At 43.7% G+C, this 19,297-nt stretch overlaps 1 protein-coding gene across 6 annotated transcripts in view; it reads right to left on the bottom strand.

The window, feature by feature from the left end:
• Positions 1–348: 348 nt before the first annotated feature.
• The window catches only part of ITPR2 (inositol 1,4,5-trisphosphate receptor type 2), a 496,243-nt gene continuing 477,294 nt past the window's right edge, over positions 349–19,297 (bottom strand). For 3 of the 6 annotated variants that reach the window (XM_064591479.1, XM_064591480.1, XM_064591481.1), the window contains 2 exons: positions 2,068–2,229; positions 349–1,351 (listed from right to left, as the gene is read on the bottom strand). In XM_064591479.1, coding sequence (XP_064447549.1) covers positions 1,265–1,351; positions 2,068–2,229 — 249 coding nt within the window. In that variant the 3' untranslated portion in view covers positions 349–1,264. Of the gene's footprint in view, positions 1,352–2,067; positions 2,230–3,212; positions 4,158–19,297 lie in introns of those variants that run through there. The other 3 variants (XR_010411571.1, XR_010411570.1, XR_010411569.1) reach the window with 3 other exon arrangements.

Below are 19,297 nucleotides of genomic sequence, written 5' to 3'. Positions count from 1 at the left end.
AGTCTGGGGTCAGGGGCCTTGTCCTATCACCATGCAGCCATTCTTCCATTACCCGTATTTTGCTTTAAAATCCTAAATGTATAGTCTCTACGAATATTATGAGCACGGCAGGTTATTGTCTCCCTCCACAAATCCTGATTGCATAACTTCAGCTAAAAACAATTTGGGGAAGAGATGATTATCTTTCTACCTTCTGAAAAGCTCTTACCGATACAGTTTAAAATCTGCAACTGAAATGCTGCATTTTCTTGAGTCTTCAATACATTTCTTGGATTTTTTTCCCCCTAACTGCAGAGATAGGATAAATAAAACCACTCAGTTCCTTAAGCACAGCAAACACGAATCAAATAGATTTTACTCAATATTTATAAAAGGCAATGTGACCATCATAAGTTTCTCAATATTCTCTGTCACCTTTAAGCATTTCCATTTATTATTTTCAATATATTTCAAGAGCATACAGATGTTCGCAAAAAAAAAGAAAAAAAATCTTCGCCGGGGCTTACTGTCAGCTTTTTCTTCCCCAAATCTTTTAAAATCTTCCCCCTCATGACTTAAAACATAGTTGAATGGGTTACATGAAAATCCCCTTTTGAGCTCCACAGTGGCATCCCCTTTGCAGCCGGGAGAAAGCACTCACATTCTAGTTGCGCTATCAGCATGAGGGGCATGAGTTCCAAAGCACTACGTTCTGAGAGCTGGAAATCCACTGTGTTGCACGTTATAAATAAGAAAATTGCCCTGTGACAGCTACGGTTTGGAAGCATTAACATTCTTCTTTGCAAACCTCATTTTTAATCTTTGCTGTTACTTTCCTTAGGAAATCTTAGCCCCTGTATGAATTCCTGTATCGTTAACCTATACGCCGTATTTAAAAGAAATAAATCCCAACCGACCGCGACGAAGGTCACCATCAGCATTTAAGACAAAACTGACTCTTACTGATCTAGCCAAAGATCGTTCTGTCCCTGCCGCGCCCCCTTGCACCCTGCCTCCCCCTATCCTCTCCTTCCATTTCGAGCAAGCTACTGCACGTTACATTAAGAATGCGTGATGTGTGCTTTCTAGCTTTTAAGTTTGGTCTTCTCAACCATGAAAACACAGTTATAAATTGTTCTCAGAGCTAAACCACTCAACATCTTGGCACTTGGTTGTTTTTAACTTTCAACAATAGGCACTGTTCACTCCCCTCCATCTCAGTTCTTTATTCAGTGATCAGGCAGGACACTGATGAAAGGCTAGTCACGGCTTCCCCCCCATGGTATCAGTGTGGTGGCATGTGATGATTCACATGGGGTGTGTTTGATCCGAGAAAGCCCAGTCTCTGCTTATTCTTCCTTTGTTCTGTCATCTGGGGGAAAAGAGAGAGTGAGTTGAGCTGATTGTCTCACTTTTGCCCAGTGCTGGTGGGCTATGCAATGTGGGGTTAATATTTCCCAAGCATCTACAGTCTGTCTGGCATCCTCTAGAATATAGTTACCAAAAAAAAAAAAAAGGAAAATATTTTTTAAAGTGAATTTCCATAAACAGAAAAAAAAAAAAAAAGGCAAACCCCTCTCTGTGGTTAAAAACAGGAACCATGGGTTCTTTTCAAACAGCCCTGACTTGTCAGATAATCATCACCATCACCGTAGTCATTTTAATAGCTACCACAGCTGCTTTTGATAGTATTTTTACTACTGCTAATAATTTCACATGATGAAGGGGTTGATTATAGCATTGAAATGACAGGTCCCGAGGACGATCTGCCTTCCCGATGAGCTTAGTAATTGCTAGGATGGCAGAAAATATAATTTTCTATCAGAAAGTGCAAAGAGGCCCTTGTATTTTGGCATTTGCTCCTTCTCCCCCACACCCCCTGTTCCATACATGGAGAAGACTCACACAGGTGGGAATGGGATAAGGAGAAGCCTCGAGCTGCCAAGATGTGGCTCTCACGGCAGAGCATGGGGGTTCCTTATTGGGATTTACAGCTCTCTGTGATTAACAGTCCTGCTCCCAGGAGCCTCAGGTCTCCCCTGATTCCACCCCACCCAGCTGCAGCTCCAGCCCCCCAAGCACACTGACCTGCTCCTTGAGCTCTGCCAGTTGTGTCGACAGCTGTTTGACCAGGCTCATGGTGGATTCCAACTTCTCCTGCAGGTTCCGAATCTCATTTTGCTCACTGTCTCCTTCACTGCTAACGAGGGACATGGCTCGCATCCGAGGAAACCAGTCTAAATTCTTCTCCTAGAAGCAAATACATGTTCAAGAGCAAGGGAGTAAGTACTGGAAGGGAGCCTGGAGTTCTGCAAAGAAGGGTTATAGGTGTTCATTAGTATTAACATTTAAATCAAAGTTTCTTAGTACTCAAAGCAAAAGGGACTCTTTCTGGCCAGGCCTGGGGATGGTCTGCGGATGGGAACGAAGTGCAGGTTAGGCTTTGGTTTTCATGAGCTGGGGGAAGATTCTAAATGTTGGAACAAACTTCCTATGGGCTCCCAGGGAGGTCCTGGGGAAAGCATTTAGCACAGCACCCTGGACCCAGAGGGCATTCAGTGAATCCTGATGAATGATGAGGTAGGGTCTGGAGGCTGCGGAGAACAGATCCAAGTAGGTGTGGGTACAGGAGAGGCATGAGCTGTTTCTCCCTCGCTCCAGAAAAGAAAGGGGTGGCAGAATAGGAGGGTGGTAAAAGAAATGTTTCAGTTCCAGCCACCCATGCTAAACTAGTTTACCGCCCACTTCCCCAAGACAGGCTTTGAGCTCTGCTCAGGCAAGAGGAAGTGGGAGGGCATGGCCCTAGGTTACTCTGTCTGCTCCTTTTGGAAACATTTTATTACAGTGAGGATGAGGTTTTGGAGTTAGACTTCCCCAGGGGGCAATAGCTGGTACCACTTCTGTTTTTCTAGGCAGACTGGGTGTAGGGGTTTTTGTATGTGTGTAGCCCTCCACTGTTGTAGAAACAAGGAGTTTACCCGATGCCCGGCCCTCTCGAAAACTCTGATTGCTTAACATCATAGAATCACTGTGCATTACTTAGAGTACACTTTTCAATCCTCAAAAGAGCTTGCAAGGTAAATCATATTGTCCCCATTTTACAGATGAGACAACGAGCCGCCCCAACAGTTTAAACACCCATTTGACAAGTGAGGGAATGGCAGAGATAGGATGTAAAGCCAGATGAGCCTTTCCACCACTGACTGGGTATGTCAGCTTGCATCGCTACTTACCTCCCTATTTCTCTAGGTCACCTTTTCCCAACATCCTTAGCGGTGATCTCCCCGCTTAAGATTCCTCCCACTTCAGAAAAGCCCACTGCAGGGGCTGCCATGACTTCTGCCAGGTCAATCACTAGAATGAAGGTCCACAGAGTACTTTCCTCCCCTGAGGTTCAGTGGGAAGGTCCGACCTGTCTCTGTCCTTCTGTCTCAATCTCGTCTAGCCATGTGGCTGTTGCTGGTGTTCTGCAGTTACTGTCACTGCTCAGAAAACAAGAAGTTCTTTATGGTTCCCTATCCCCAATGCAATGAAAAGGGCAGATAAAGAATTAAAGAGAAAACACATTAAAGAATTTGAAACTGCATTTAAACAGCTGTAGCTAATTAGCATTTCAAAGGAGGATGGTAACTTAGTTTGAAGCCCAGAGTGACAGCCAAATTCATTCATTCGATCACTCCTTCAGCATCTTTTGCCTGGTATTTAGAAAATCAAATAAGATATCTGCTCCAAGGGGCTTGTGGCTTAGGACAGCCTTCCATGAAAAGTGGACTGTGCACTGTGTATATCAAAATCCTCAGGGGTTGCTTGTTAAAACTGCAGATTTCAATCCCACTACCTCTTTCCAAATCAGAACCTCTTTGGGAATGTGCATGATGCCTACCTGCACTCCAGCTTAAGAACTCTGGTCTATGCAGACAAAGAAGATACATGATAACCGCTGGAGTAATGGCAGGGTAGGGAGATGGACTGAAGGGGAAAGATCTGGAATAGCTGTTGTGGTGAGTGGGAGGAGGAAGCTAAATAAGGACCCATTAAATGCTTCTAGGGCTGGATGGGTGGCCCAGCAAACTGGGAAACCATGTCTTACCATGACACCTGCAAAAACCATGGTTTTCCAACAGCCCGGTTGATGCGCAGGTAAGGCAGAGAGCCGGACTGATGCAGGATGATGCGTCCTGTATCAGAAAGACACGGTGTTGGGAAGCTAGGACTGTCAGCGAAGTGCTGGCTGGAGTGAGGAACCTGGTAGGCAGGATGGAGAACAACAGACCTGGGCTCCCTGCTCTATAAGCACTTAATCCTTTCAACAGCCCACTGGTTCTCTTATCTGCTTAGTATCTATATTCTTTACAGTACTATCTACGGTCGGAGCTTTATAAATGAAGAAACTGAGGCTAGCACATAGTTTAGCTGGGACCCCAACCCAGACCTATCTGCATCGAGGTCTCTTGCAAGGCAAGATGGAAGACTGTGGACAGAAAGTGCAATGATAAATTCGAAGATTCCGAGGGTGGGACAACTTCAGGAAATGAAGTTTTTAGGGTGAGAGTGCCTTCAATTTGCTAAAATATCAGGGAATTGAGGGAGTTAGTATTTAGTGGGTATAGAGTTTCCATTGGGGAAGATGCAAATTCTCTGGAGAGGGTTGTAGCAATGGTAACATGACTATATGTAATTCTGTAAAACTGTACACTTCAAATGGCAAATTTTATGTTATGTGTATTTTACTACAATTTAAAAAAAAATCACTGGATTTGCAGGGGCTGATCTTTTGGATGAATTGTGCACCAAGTCCCTGAGGTCATCCTGAAGGCGGTCAGTGGCTGGGGTGGATGAGGAGGCTGTGGGTGATGAATGTACAGGAGTGAGCGGGAGGTAGCAGAGGGCAGTGATGGGAAAGGGTTGAAAAAGGCATTTTCATGTGCGAGTGAAGATGCAACGATTCCTTAGTGAAGGGCAGCCAGGTCAGCAGGGCCCTCAGTGCAGAAGGGTTGGGGAAATAGGCAGCTGTCAGCAAGTGGGCTAAACGAGGGACTGTCTTGGGAGAGCCAGGAAGGCAGCATTCTGGGACAGGAGAGGTGGCTTGTACCAGGATAGAGATTCTAGGGAGCCAGAAGGGTTGGAGAGCCTCAGACAGCTGGGCCTGGAGTGAGAAGGTGCTAATGGACATGGTGATACCCAGGGTCAGGATGGTGGAAACATCAACTTTCAGAAAGTCTCCAAAAGAAACAGAAGGAAACCATTGCTCTGATGCTTAGCCAAGATGCATTACTACTTCAAAGAGAACATGGCTGAGACTCTGTGAAACCACCTTTGAAGGGATCCTATTGTAGGTGCCCCAGGGTCAGGACTCTCCCTACACACTCATTCTCCACTTGTCCCTGTGTTCATCCATTCATTTACTCATTCTCGCTGTGTTTACCACGTCAGTGCTAGGCACTGGGAAAACAACATCGAGCAAAACAGCACAGTTCCAGTCTAGGTGGGGAGTAAAGACTTCTGCCAAAGGCTGGTGAAAGCAAGGACAAGCTCGTGCTTGCGGGCCCTACGGTCCTTTCTCGGGGTCCCCAAAAGCTGTTCTCGTTTTTTCCCCCCTTTCTTCCTTTTGCTGCTTGTATCTTTTTCTGTTTCTGCCTGTTTGCTTGTGTCTCAATCTCTTCTCTCCCACGTTTGTGCTTTTGTTTTATTCTGGCCTTCCTCTCTACATCAGTGGATCATAATCAGAAACCTATATACCGTGTGTAATTAACACTTCTTTTCAGTATTGAATGCTCTGTAGATCCTTTCCTTAATTTTTAAGGAACTGGACAGAAATGTTTTACATCTCTCACTAAAATGGAAAAAAATAACCAGCCTAAATTGTTCTCTGTCCTCTTTTTTACAAAGTCTTTTAAAAATAATGTTCACAACTGATGTTTCTTCAAATGAGTGCAGGAAGTATGTTTTTTTTTCACCAAAATTAGCTCAAATACAATAGTGTTCTCAGAATAAATGCTGCATTTGCTTTTTCATCAAAAGTGGCCCCCAATTAAATGCTCCAAGGTTCCTCTTTCTGCTCTCATGGCACAATGAGCGGCTTCCATGGAAGGCTCAGACTGAGCAGGGTGAGACCCTGGATTTTTGTCTAAGCCAGAAATGCAAGAGAGACGTACAGAACGGGACACCACTTCCTTACCCTGTTGGCTTGTAATGTGCCTGCCATCTAACAAAGCAGCTTGATTTGATCCGTTATTTCTCAGTTACTCATATAGGCTATGTACATCTTGTGATCATGCACATGACTGGTAGATTCCCATGTTGACTTCTGTTAGTCAATATGAAATAATTTCCTTCTTCCACCAGGAATGAAAATATTTGACCACAGGGTAGCATAAAGTCGGAGAAGTTGCAGATTAACTGTTAGGCTCTGAGGTGACAGCATAAGAACCTAGTAACTTGGTGAATGGAAATTCAGAGCTTCTCGAGGGTTCTAAAATGCAAAGCTCAGAGATAAACCAGTCACATCTCTGCGAAAGGACTCACAAAGCATGCTGACCATCACCCTCTAGCTATCCCTAGATTCTAAAAATAACGTACCTTTCTAGATGACCAGAAAGGAAAAAAATTTTTCAAATAGTACGTTCAACAGTCAGATCAACATGATCTATTTACTTTTGTAGTTATTCAATAAAATGATTAGGGTGTCAGGTGTCCCTTAAGGTTAGCTGTGCTGTTTTCATGTTTAGTTCTTCAGCGTGATACCCCATTTGTGCCAAAGAGGCAATGTGGTCTGATGGAAAGATCACGGACCTAAGAGTCAGAACACCTGGGTTCTGGTTTTAGCGCAGGTGAAAACTAGCTATGTGATATAAGGGGAGGGGGGAGCCTGGCTCTCTGAGTCCCAGGTTCCTCATCTGTAGGACCAGAAAGTGACCCCAGGTGGTCTCTGTGTCTCCTCCAGCTCATCCTTCTGTGAGCCACGAATTCGAGGCAAGCTTCACAAATCAAATTGCTTGATGGACTTGCCAAGTGAGTAAATGGAAATGGACTTGCCAAGTGAGTAAACAGAAACATAGCGTTAAGGCTAGAAGCGACCTTGAAACCACATAAGCCAGGCTCAGCACGGTACAAATGCCCCGCCTGAAACCTAGAAAGTTTCGGTTTCCTGGAGGTCTTCAGTACAGTGGCAGATGTCCCTGCACTTGATTTCCACTTCTGGACAAATTCCTCCACATTACATAGTGGAACAGTTTTTATGGAATCTATCCCCATTGATGCTTCACTGGCCATGGGCTCAAGACCATGTAGGATTGTAATGATTTCTCTCCACGTCAGAGTGAGATTAAGAAGTAATGGGTTGTATTTCCCTGATGACTAGTGATTTTGAACATTTTCTCATGTGTCTGTTGGCCATTTGTGTGTCTTCTTTGGAGGAGTGTCTGTTCATGTCTTCTGCCCATTTCTTGACTGGATTATTTGTTTTTTGGGTGTTGAGTTTGGTAAGCTCTTTATAGATCTAGGATACCGGCCCTTTATCTGAACACTACATCAAAAACTAATGATGTACTATATGTTGGCTAACTGAACATAACAAAAAAAAAGAAGAAGTAATGGGATGGATTTCAGTGAACCAAGCTTTGGTGAAGTTGCCTTGTGTTTTTTTAGCTCTACTAGGTACCCATTAAAAGTTGCCTGCTTGTAAGCTAAAGAGGAAGCAAGGACTGTATTCTCCATCATAGTAATTGATCCCACTTTTTGGCTGCCTAGCAAGTGTCAGGCACTTTAGTCATGCTCTGGCAAACACCCACAACAATTCCACAAGGTAGAGACTGCTATCATCCCTATTTTATAGATGAGAACACTGAGGCAGGAAAAGGATTAGTTTCTTGCCCAAGGCCACACAGATGTTCCATAAGTGGCTGGGCCAGCCCTTGGCCTCCACCCTGTGCAACTGGAAGTCTTGTGCTCCTTTCACTGCTTTGGACTAATTCACGTCTAATGGAGGGGTCATTGCTTAGCTTCTGAACTTGCGAAGGAAAACAGACCACAGTGAGAATATAATAACTTGAGCCCCCTTGGTTACTTCTGGGGTATGCTAGAGGTTTACTTATTGAAAATATGAAACACAAAGCCTCTAGGCAGTCTATCAGATCCATATGCAGATACTGATGAAAATGCATCGACACTTGACATTCACGGCATTTTTGCAGAGTGCTCTAAAGTATTGCTAATGAGGGGTAACACACTGAACATACCATGTATTGTATTGTCACGGAATGTCAATAAACCATTTAATATAGACCTTCACCTCTGTTTCCACTCTCCCTGACTCTGCTTAGACTGTGCTGTCACAAGACCATTTTTGCTAAGGTCTTGGTTACCATCTCTCTTCTAAGTCTTCTGTTTACTACATTTTCCAATCTGAAATCATTTGCAAAGTCTCCTAGGCTGACAAGTATAACCATTTCCCCAAAGCCTCAGTATGACCCGCTGCATTCCTCTCTTTGCCTTCTGGTTTGAAGATGTCAGCAGAAATGGCTCTCCAAAGGAACATTGGCAATGCAAATACTACCTACTTACTGGAAGGTCCCTGAGGGGAAACACCATCGCTCCTTTCTGGGAACTTCGGACCTACAAAAATAACCTGGAACAAGGATTCTTTGTGAAGTGAAAGTAATCATTTTGGCAAGGGGGAAGACTTCATGTACCCCAATCCAGCCTCTGCTCAATGGAGTAGAGGCATGGGTAGGGGCTGCTCACCCTCTCACCAACATGGTGACCTTGATGGCAGGTCAAAAACTTAAGGGACACCCACAAAACTGGCATCTGGGTTTCTAGCCTTGTTCCCAGCCTTAAACATCGCACCTGCCTATGACAAGTATTGCCTAATGTGGGCAACAAAAAGGCTGGTTCTCATGGGGGTTCAGATGCAGACCCTGGGTTCATGAGGAAGGAAGGATGAGCTAGAAAATACACAACTTGTCTGACAAACTTTAGGGACTGGAGGGGACAGAAAGGATCTAGCCATGTCCTTTGAAATTAAAACACTATTCCTGGATTGACAAATAAAAGAAAAACTTGGCAATTCATTCTATGTGTTAAAAAAAATGACATGAAGGGGTGCCTGGGTGGCTCAGTCATTGGGCATCTGCCTTCAGCTCAGGTCATGATCCCAGGGTCCTGGTATTGAGCCCCACATCGGGCTCCCTGCTCAGCGGGAAGCCTGCTTCTCCCTCTCCCACTCCCCCTGCTTGTGTTCCCTCTCTTGCTGTGTTTCTCTCTGTCAAAAAATAAAATCTTTAAAAAAAAAAGATGACATGTTACGGAACTGGAAGATTCCTTTGCCAGTCCTTATTAACTGTATCTTCCTTCCTTCTGTATCTCCCTGTTTATTCTGTACCCTTATCTCCCTGTATCTTTCTTCTGTAACTGGTGGGTTCCTGCAAATGTAGTAGAGTACAAAATTTGTATTGTTTGAACAAATGTAAATGTGGTAGCTCTCCAAAGCAAATCTGTATCGAATGATTTTGTAAAGCAACAAAACCCCTTTATAGTGGCATTGTCAGACCTTGAAATATTTTAAAAATCTAAATGCTCAGATATCAAGTCTGCATAATGTATGTGAAAGCGGTTTGAACATTACAAAGCACTACACAAACACAAAGTATCCTTGGACAGCTGAGGCGGGATGTAGAGAAGGTGGGGCCCCTACCTTTTAGCTGTGGAGGGCACCTAACCGAATGCTCAGTGAGCAGTGACCACTGGTGTGATGACCACGCTCTGCTCCTACCTGGCCCCGTCCATGGCATCACCTCCAGCGTGTGGATGGGAAGGGGGCTGCTGGCCTGGGAGGCTGTCAGGAAGTGGTCATTGCTCCAGAAGGCAGAGAGAGAGAAAGAGGTCCCGTGGAGGAGTGTACCGTTATGAAACCAACGTAACAGAGCTCTTTATCCCAGCAGGGCTGCAGGTTGGGAATCAAAAGGTGACAGCTGGGAGGGACTGGAAGCTGGTCCAATTCTACAACCCCCTGTTTCCTCTGCAGCGGAGCCGAGGCAGGAGCGGGCATGACCTGTGGCCAGTGCGGGGCGAGCAGGGGGCCAGGGATGCTCGCCACCACCTCGCAGCCTCGAGTGTCAGCAGAGGTGGAAACACGAAGGCCCCTCTCTCTGTGGCTTCCTCTCCTTAGCGAGCCAGAGGGAACAAGTGAGTGTGGGGGTCAGGCGAAAAGGGGGTCAAAGCAGTTCAACAAACTTATAAAAGTGTCTTAGGAAGAGCGTTAGGCTCTGGAGTTCTGAAGACTCACAGGTCAAGATTCCTGTCCTCCGACATTTCCAGATTGCTTGGGGAGCTAGGAAGTGGTAAAGGTGGCTGGAAACGAGGGCTGTGGCTTCCTGCAATGGGCAGAGGTGCTGCGTGCACGAGGCCGACCAGAAAGTCATTCCCCGAGGGTGGAATGCATGCCAGATGGTGGCTATTTTGGAGGCTGAGAGAACTGGGCTCTCCAAAGCCTGCCTATGCCAAGGAAAATGCAGCAGTGTTGGAGAGCAGGGCTCGCCGGAGTGACCCAAGAAAGAGGTGCTGGTACAGGTGTGATGAGGATCCTTCAGGTTAGCTCTGTGCCCCCGGGGGCTAGTGGCGGGTTCCACCGCAGACAGCGGGCTGGACTGTAAGCAGAGACTATGGCCCCTGAAAACCCACCTTGCTTCCCATCCCTGTTCCTTGTCCTGCCCTCCTTCCCAGCCTCCACAATGAGAGGGAAGTCATGGCTGTACCCAAAAGCAAAACTGCGTGTGGATTCTCTTTTGGTCCTAGTCTTCTCATCCCAGCTAACATCGGGTGTCTACAAAACGCATCAGCTACATCTGCCAATGGTCGAGTTCTGATCTGTCTCCAGCTGACCAGGCACCCAGGGACAGAGCCACTGTGAGAAAGGGAGTGGTCCTTGGCTGGGAGGGCAAGAGGGCCTGGGCCCAAGAGTAGCTTAGGGCTGCTGGGAGCTGTGGTCCTGCTGCCAATAACTAACAGGATTGCTAGTCAATAACCAGGAACACTAAGGGGCACAAGGCTCTGGCTAGGGGGGTGCCTATGTAGTGGGGCAGTTGGAGGGCTATGAGGGATGAGGCACGGAGCCAACCTGGAGCAGCAACCAGAGAGGGGCGAGTGGAGCCCAGCACTGTGAGCTGCTTTGAGCCCTCGGCCAGCTCATTCTGAGATACATGGCAGTACTAGACCTAGGGACTGGAACCCAGTCATGGGTCTTGATGATGCAGTGAGCAGGGGGCTTGTCTGCCAAGCGGCTGTGAGTGAGCAAGGAACCAAAGAACCTGCCCCAGCATTTCCCTAGATCCCTATTGCTGGTTTTCCTACATAAGTGTTAAGTGGGAAACACTCTGACCACACGCACACGTGCACGCGCACACAGAGTGAGTAAAACTTGTGCATCAGAGGAGGCTGTTGGGGATGCCAGATGGTTCCAAGGTGCTACCCACAGACTGCGGTGGGCACAGTGCTAAGCTGAAGGGCCAATCATTTCCCTTCCTGTTTGTGTTTTTCTTTTCTTGTCAATTCATAACTCCACTTAATCTGTATCTTTATCCTTGAGGCTTTAACTCATTTTTAAACTTTTATTAATTTCCATATTTTATCTCTTAAGTTTCTCTTGGCCTCTTTATCAAAGAATATAAATATTTCAGGGCACTTAGGTGGCTCAGCCGGTCAAGCCTCTGACTCTTGGTTTCGGCTCAGGTTCATGAGATCGAGCCCCACAGTGGGCTCGGTGCTCAGTGGGGAGTCTGCTTCTCTCTCTCTTCCTCTCCTTCTGCCCCTTCCCCCACTCGAGCTCTCTCGCTCTCAAATAAATAAATAAATCTTTAAAAAAAAGAATATATATATTTTTTCCTGCAAATAATTTGAAATATGGGCATTTGCAAGTCTCTTTGGGATAGAAAAAAATGAGATCTTTTCATTGTGAGACTGGGGCAAAGTATCCTGAATAGAGTACTGAATACTGGAGTGGGCATTTGTCCAACTTTTGGTCACTCAGCATGTGATGTCCTTCCTGTGTTTGCAGGCACCACCACTCTGGGGTCGTGGTGGGAGGCTGGGTCCAGCATCTGGCTACAGAAGCTGAGAAGGAAGGCTGATAGGCTGTCTGTCCTCCCTGGGGGCAGTAGAGCTGGTCACATGACCTAAGACTGGCCCATCAGTTGCTCCTGCCTGAGATTCGGATGAGGAACCAGTGATGCCAAGAAGCAATATAGGCTTCCTTTTGCTCACAGTGGTGGCAGCAGTGATGTCTGGCTGTGGTGAAGCCCTCCCCCCTCCCCTGCCCTGGCCAGCTCCCTCACTGGGATTCTGCCCATATTGAGCCCTGTGGTCACCTTCCTCTTACTTCTGTATATCCCTCCACAAATCCCTTTTCTCCCTAAGGTAACCATAGCCAGTTGCTATTGTTTACAATGTAGAACCCTGGCTGGTACAAGTGTTGAGAAATTAATAGGGCCAAGTGATATTTAACACTGGCCAATTTTGTCCAGGATAAAGATGATAAAACTTCACTTCCTGGCTGGTAATTGATCTTCATTTTTCATTATTTTCAAGTCCTTGGATCCAAGCATGCCTGACGCTTCAGTTATTTTATATTTTTATTTATCCTACACCCCCACCCCTTGTCCCTGGCAACCACCCAACTTGTGTTCTGTATCTATAAGCTTGTTTGTTGGTTGGTTGTTTTCATACATAAGAAAGATCATGCTGTATTTGTTTCTCTCTGACTTATTTCACTTAGCATAATGCCCTTGAGTTCCATCCATGTTGTTACAAATGGTTTCACACTTTTTTATGGCTGAATAAAATTCCATTGTGTGTGTGTGTGTGTGTGTGTGTGATTGTGTAGTGTCAGATAGTCATCCAGTTTCATTCTTTCACATGTATCTGTCCAATTTTCCCAAAACCATTTATTGAAGAGACTGTCCTTTCCCCATTGTATATTTTTGTCTCCTTCATTGCAAATTAATTGACCATATATACATGGGCTTATTTCTGGGCTCTTTCTTCCATTCCATTGATCTATCTGTCTGTTTTTATGCCTATGTTATACTCTTTTAATTACTATAGCTTTGTAACGTAGTTTGAAATCGGGGAGCATGATGCCTCTAGTCTTGTTCTTTTTTCTCAAGATTGCTTTGGCTACTTGGGATTTCTTTGAGGTTCCATACAAATTTTAAGATTATTTGTTCTATTTCTGTGAAAAAAATGCCATTGGGATGTCAATAGGGACTGCACTGAATTTCTAGATTGCTTTGGGCAATATGGATTTTTTAACAACATTCATTCTTCCAATATGTGAGCATGGAGTGTCTTTTCATTTATTTATGATTTCTTCCATTTCTTTCATTAATGTCTTAATAGTTTTCATTATACAGATCTTTCATCTCCTTGGTTAACTTTATTTGTAGGTATTTTATTCTTTTTGATGTAATTATAAATGACATTGTTTTTTTAATTTCTCTTTCTGATAGTTCATTATTAGTGTATAGAAACACAACAGAATTTTATGTACTGGTTTTGTATCCTGAAACTTTTCTGAACTTGTTGATTAGCTCTAACAGTTGTTTGGTGTAGTCTTCAGGATTTTCGATATATAATATCATGTCATCAGCAAAGAGTGATAGTTTTACTTCTTCCTTTCCAACTTGGATGCCTTTTATGATATTATTAATTAATTATGGGGTTGATAATTACACAGAGGACAAATTTGTGAACTGTTTAGTTTATAAACTTTTGAGTACCCATTTTGGATTTCTTCTTATACCTTCCATTTGATAGAATCTGTATGACATGGGGACCTGCCACATATTGTTGGTAAGATGGACAGCTTATTAGTAGTTGTCTATGGTACTAATGAATATAGGCAAGCTGGGTAACCTGATTTTTTCAGTAAGATATATATATATATTTTAAAGATTTTATTTATTTATTTGACAGAGAGAGAGATAGCAAGAGCAGGAACACAAGCAGGGAGAGTGGGAGAGGGAGAAGCAGGCTTCCCGCCGAGCAGGGAGCCCAATGTGGGACTCGATCCCAGGACCCTGGGATCATGACCTGAGCCGAAGGCAAACGCTTAATGACTGAGCCACCCAGGCGCCCTCAATAAGATATATTATTAGGATGAACTATTTCTCTTTCTTTTTGTTCTTTACTAATATAAAGCAAAAATCCTTCCTTTCTCTTTTTCTTCAACATATATTTAATGAGCACCTACTAGGTAGTAAATACTCTTCCGGGTACTGGCTAAAACAGTAAATAGCTCAGACAGAGTCCTTGTTCTTTCGGAGCTTATATTTGAGTGGAAGGTGAATAATGAAAGAGGGTGGAGATGACAATAAATAAACATAAATAATTTCAGATAAGGATAAGCACTATTAAGAAAATGAGGGTTTGAAGATTATCTTGGGGGAAGAGGCTGTTACTGTAGGCTGGGTAGGCCATGAAGGTTGCTGTGGGGAGGTGATGTCTGACTGACAAGAAGGAGATAACTTTGCACAGAAATGAGAGGACAGAGTTTTAGGCGGAGGGAATAATCATGCAAATGTCCCAAGGCTGAAAACGATGCTGACATATTTGAAGAATAGAAAGAAGATTGGTCAGAGAAAGACAAGTATCATATGATCTCACTGATATGAGGAATTCTTAATCTCAGGAAACAAACTGAGGGTTGCTGGAGTGGTGGGAGGTGGGAGGAATGAGGAGGCTGGGTGATAGACATTGAGGAGGGTATGTGCTATGGTGAGCACTAATGAAGGGGGGGAAATCAGAGGGGGAGACGAACCATGAGAGACTATGGACTCTGAGAAACAAACTGAGGGTTTTAGAGGGGAGGGGGTTGGGGGGAATGGGTTAGTCTGGTGATGGGCATTAAGGAGGGCACATATTGCATGGAGCACTGGGTGTTATACGCAAACAACGAATCATGGAACACTACATAAAAAAATAATAATAAAAATAAAAATAAAGAAAGAAGATTGGTGTAACTGGAGTGAGGCACGACCTGAGAGGCGGGGAGTGGTAGGAGGTAAGGAACCAGAGGTGAACAGGCATGAGTTACAGACAGCCCTGTATACAGAGGGAGCTATAGGAGGATTTTGGTTTCCAACAGACAAATGGCAATTCCTGGTTTACAGCAAAAATACATATACACATACATATGTGTATACACACACACACACACATAAATAAAAAAACCAGAATACTTTGGCTGCTGCATGGAGAATGGACATGGTAGAGACTCTCATTGGGAGACCACTGTCTCCAGGTGGGCATTAATGGTGGCTTTGGCAAGAGTGGTAGGAGTGGGGCTACCACGATAATGTCAGCCAAGGGGGCTTTGAAGTCAGTAAATGAGTGTTTGAAAATGTATACTTGACAGCACTGTTTCTTGTAGGATAAGATTACATTCAGAGATCAAAATATCTCATTAGCAGGATTAATGTGAGCAAACAGACTGGATAATTCAGCCTCTAAATGATCTATTAGGCCAGAACCACATGGCTGTTCCCCCAGAGAAGAGTACTGGGTTGTGCCATTGTGTTCCACATCTGCATTCAGTAACACCATGTTGGTAGCCTGAAATCAGCCATGGTGGGAGTATTTACACAATGGAAGCCAGAACTGGTTGTTACACGTTAACAAAAATACTAATAGAGATGAGGAAATCTGTAAAGATAGTTTAAATTAAACCACTGACCCAAAGTCACATACCAGAAGATCATGGCAGAACCAGGACAGTGGAAATCTCCTAATACACCAAGGACACTCCTTTCCTTTCCTTCCTTTCCTTCCTTTTTCTTCCTTCCTTCCTTCCTTCCCTCCCTCCTTCCTTAAGATTTATTTATTTATTTGAGAGAGAGCACGAGAGAAAGAGTGCACATGCGCAAGTGGAGGGGGAGAGGCAGAGGGAGAGAATCTTCAAGCAGACTCCCCACTGAGTGTGGAACCCAACTCAGGTCGATCTCACGACCCACAGGATCATGACCTGAGTCAAAACAAAGAGTCAGACGCTTAACCAACTGAGCCAGCCAGGGGCCCCAAGACACCCTTCTCTTAAAGAGTACAATTATCATCATGAGCAGTGAGTAATGTACAGAATTGTTGAATCACTATATTGTACACCTGAAACTAATAGAATGCTATATGTTAACTATATTGGAATTAAAATTAAAAACTTAAAGTCTCTTGACCTTAGAATGTACCATGGTCTGAATTTATTTTTAGTTTACTGGATTCATGGTTTAATAATCTTTTTTCTGAATCTTTGTTATTCTATATTTACATATGTACTTTGGATACCACTCTCCTTGATTATGATGATGAAAAGCATATTTATATCAAGATCATCCTGTTTTTAAAATCAAAAAATGTCAACAATAAAAACAAAAAGTACAGTTTATATTTCAAATGTGATTGGGAAAATGCTGGATAGGTCATGGTGGCAGCAGACTCACAGCAGCCTAGAGAAAGATACATCTGAGCATTTTGGAGGCTAGACTCTTACAGAGGGGTCTGTACAAACTTTATGAAAGAGTCTGTCTGGACATCTTCATGCTCTCATCTTCTAGAAGCAATCTAAAGAGAGGGTTTTGGATTTTCAAACCATACTGAGGTTCAAATAGGTTCCATTTTGTGCTTTAATCATAAAAATAATAATTTGGCTCACTGCATGTCTCAGTGAATCTACAAGTTGATTTATTTCCTTTTAAAAGGTAAATCAAAACAACTTTTCTGTAAGTCCTATCTGATATTTTGACAGGACTTTCCTGATATTTCTCTCAAATATAATATATTCATCTCTATTCTATGTAACTTATTAGGAGAATTAATAATTGTAGATTTATATGTAGAGTTCAGAGAAGATTATGTCTATAATTTTCTATACAGTGTCTCTAAGAATGTCTATAGAGTCCTTATAGAATATCTATACAGAAAAAGCTATATCTAGAGACAAAAACATTTCCCCAAATCTTTTCACACCAGAATCAAATGCAACAACAAATGCAATTCAAATCTGTTGTGGTGGGTGCCTGGGTGGCTCAGCTGGTTAAGCACCTCACTCTTGATTTTGGCTCAGGTCATGATCTCAGGGTCATGGGATTGAGCCTGACATTGGGCTCTGCACTCAGTGGGGAGTCTGCTTGAGATTCTGTCTCTCCCCTTCTGCGCCTGCCCCTCACGCACAGGAGCGGGCGCACTCTCTCTCTCTCTCTCAAATAAATAAATAAATCTTTTTAAAAAATCTGTTGTAGTAACTGCATCTACTACCATTTGAACTTCACTGCCTTTTTTTTTCTCACGTGTCTATGGAGCACATATACGTTTGTCTCATACTTAGAAATGGGTAAATCTTCTAAAATACTAAAATTCCTCCTTTGGGGTAATAATAATAATGATGATGATGATAATGAATGTGCTTTTTGTTCCTTGAGAATATGCTAAAGAATGGTCACCAAATGTCAAAATCACCCAGCACAGCTCAGTGCTGAGTCCACGGAGTGGCTATCATCCCCACAGAGCTTTAACCACTGTAATCTGATTAAAATGAGTTTGTAGCTGGCCAGCTCACCCGCTGATGTTCTTTCACTAGGCCCTCATATTAAGACATTTTCTCAAATTGTTCTTTTAACTTTTGGGCTATCTTTAAGTCTTTCCCTTTGTCTTTACCCAACCAGAGGAAAAGAGCTGGTGGTCCTCAAATTGTGTCTCCTCTGGGCTAGCAGCATTAGCACCAACTGGGGAATGGTTTGGAATGCAAGTTCTCAGGCCTTACCCCAGACTTGCAGAATCAGAAAGTCTAAGGTTGGGGCTCAGTGACCTGTGTTTTAATAGCCCTCTGGGTGATTCCGATGTACACTAAAGTTTGGTAGCAACCACCCCAGATATTTCAAAACCTAACCAGTGACACCTTAACACCACTAATCATTGGACGAACCTTAACAAAAATATTTAATTGTACTCATCTTACACACTGATGGAATAATCACACAATTTGTTGACTAAATAGGGACACATCTGAGCATGAAAGGAGTGCTATTAAAAATAATGCAGAGGGTGCCTGGGTGGCTCAGTCGGTTAAGCGTCTGCCTTCTGTTCAAGTCATGATCCCAGGGTCCTGGGATCGAGCCCTTCATCGGACTCCCTGCCCAGCAGGGAGCCTGCTTCTCCCTCTGCCTGCCACTCCCCCTGCTTATGCTCTCTCTCTCTCTCTCTGTCAAGCAAATAAATAAAATCTTAAGAAAAAATAATGCAGAGAGAAGAGCATAACCTGAACTGTTATAGTCAAAACTACAGTCCCTCTAGGTTCCATTAAAACCTGAGCTATCACTTATGGTATCTAGACTAACTAGTCAGGAGAATGATAGAATTCCATAACAGTACCTGAGTGGCCTCTGTATATAGAAAATTTCATTTATGTACATAAATGGCTGAGAGGACCTTTTTGAGATATTATCAACTAGGAAGTCGTAAATATTTTGGTCATTTGTAAATTGCCCATAAATATGAGCTTTGACATATTTCTCATGGGAGAGGTCCATATTTGCCACTCTCATTTCATTATTTCCCATCTCTCTTATAAAATGGACGTACACTAACACTCTCCAAGATTTCTCCTTGATTCTAATGACCTTTTAGAAAACCCCAATTTTTTCCTTTGGACTTTACCATCACTGGCCTCTTTACCAGCCTCTGAACTGTTTCAGAAGTCCATCACCAAAGATCTGGGGCATGGTCAGGATAAAGATCTGGAGTAGTTCTTTTGAGTCAGCACAACACAGACTTAACAATAAACTCAAAGTTGGACCAAGATGATGTGCCAGGTTGCACCAAAGAAATCTTACACGCAGGCCAAACTTCTTCATTAGCATCAAAGAGCTAAAATTCCTTCACTGGATTCTTCAAATAGGACATCATGGGGATTGAGGGATACTGAATAAAAAAATCTGAATTGAGTCCAAACTAATATGTTCTTCTGGGAGAGGGGCAAGTGGGTGTGATGTCAAAATGGGACTGAACCCCCAGCTAGATGATAGCTTTATAGAGTATGGCTGTGACCACTGTCTAGCTGGCTCTGGGACTTGGACAGACTACCAAATGGCACACAGCATAAAAAAGAATTTTACCGTGGCCATCAATGCGTCAACAGCTGACTAGCTGGGTTGATGGGCCATGTAGTACTGAACACAGTGAGCAATAGCAACCATAGGTGAGGACACATAACTCTGCCAAGCAGCTGTTACGTGGTGACAAGAAGTGAGGTAATTTCAGGTAGGATGAACAAGAGGGG

Source organism: Mirounga angustirostris, unplaced genomic scaffold (assembly GCF_029215605.1).
Source record: "Mirounga angustirostris isolate CCGP_5_RB_7025 unplaced genomic scaffold, mMirAng1.0.hap1 SCAF_5, whole genome shotgun sequence".
Lineage (NCBI taxonomy): Eukaryota > Metazoa > Chordata > Mammalia > Carnivora > Phocidae > Mirounga > Mirounga angustirostris.
This window is presented reverse-complemented; position numbering and strand designations above follow the sequence as displayed.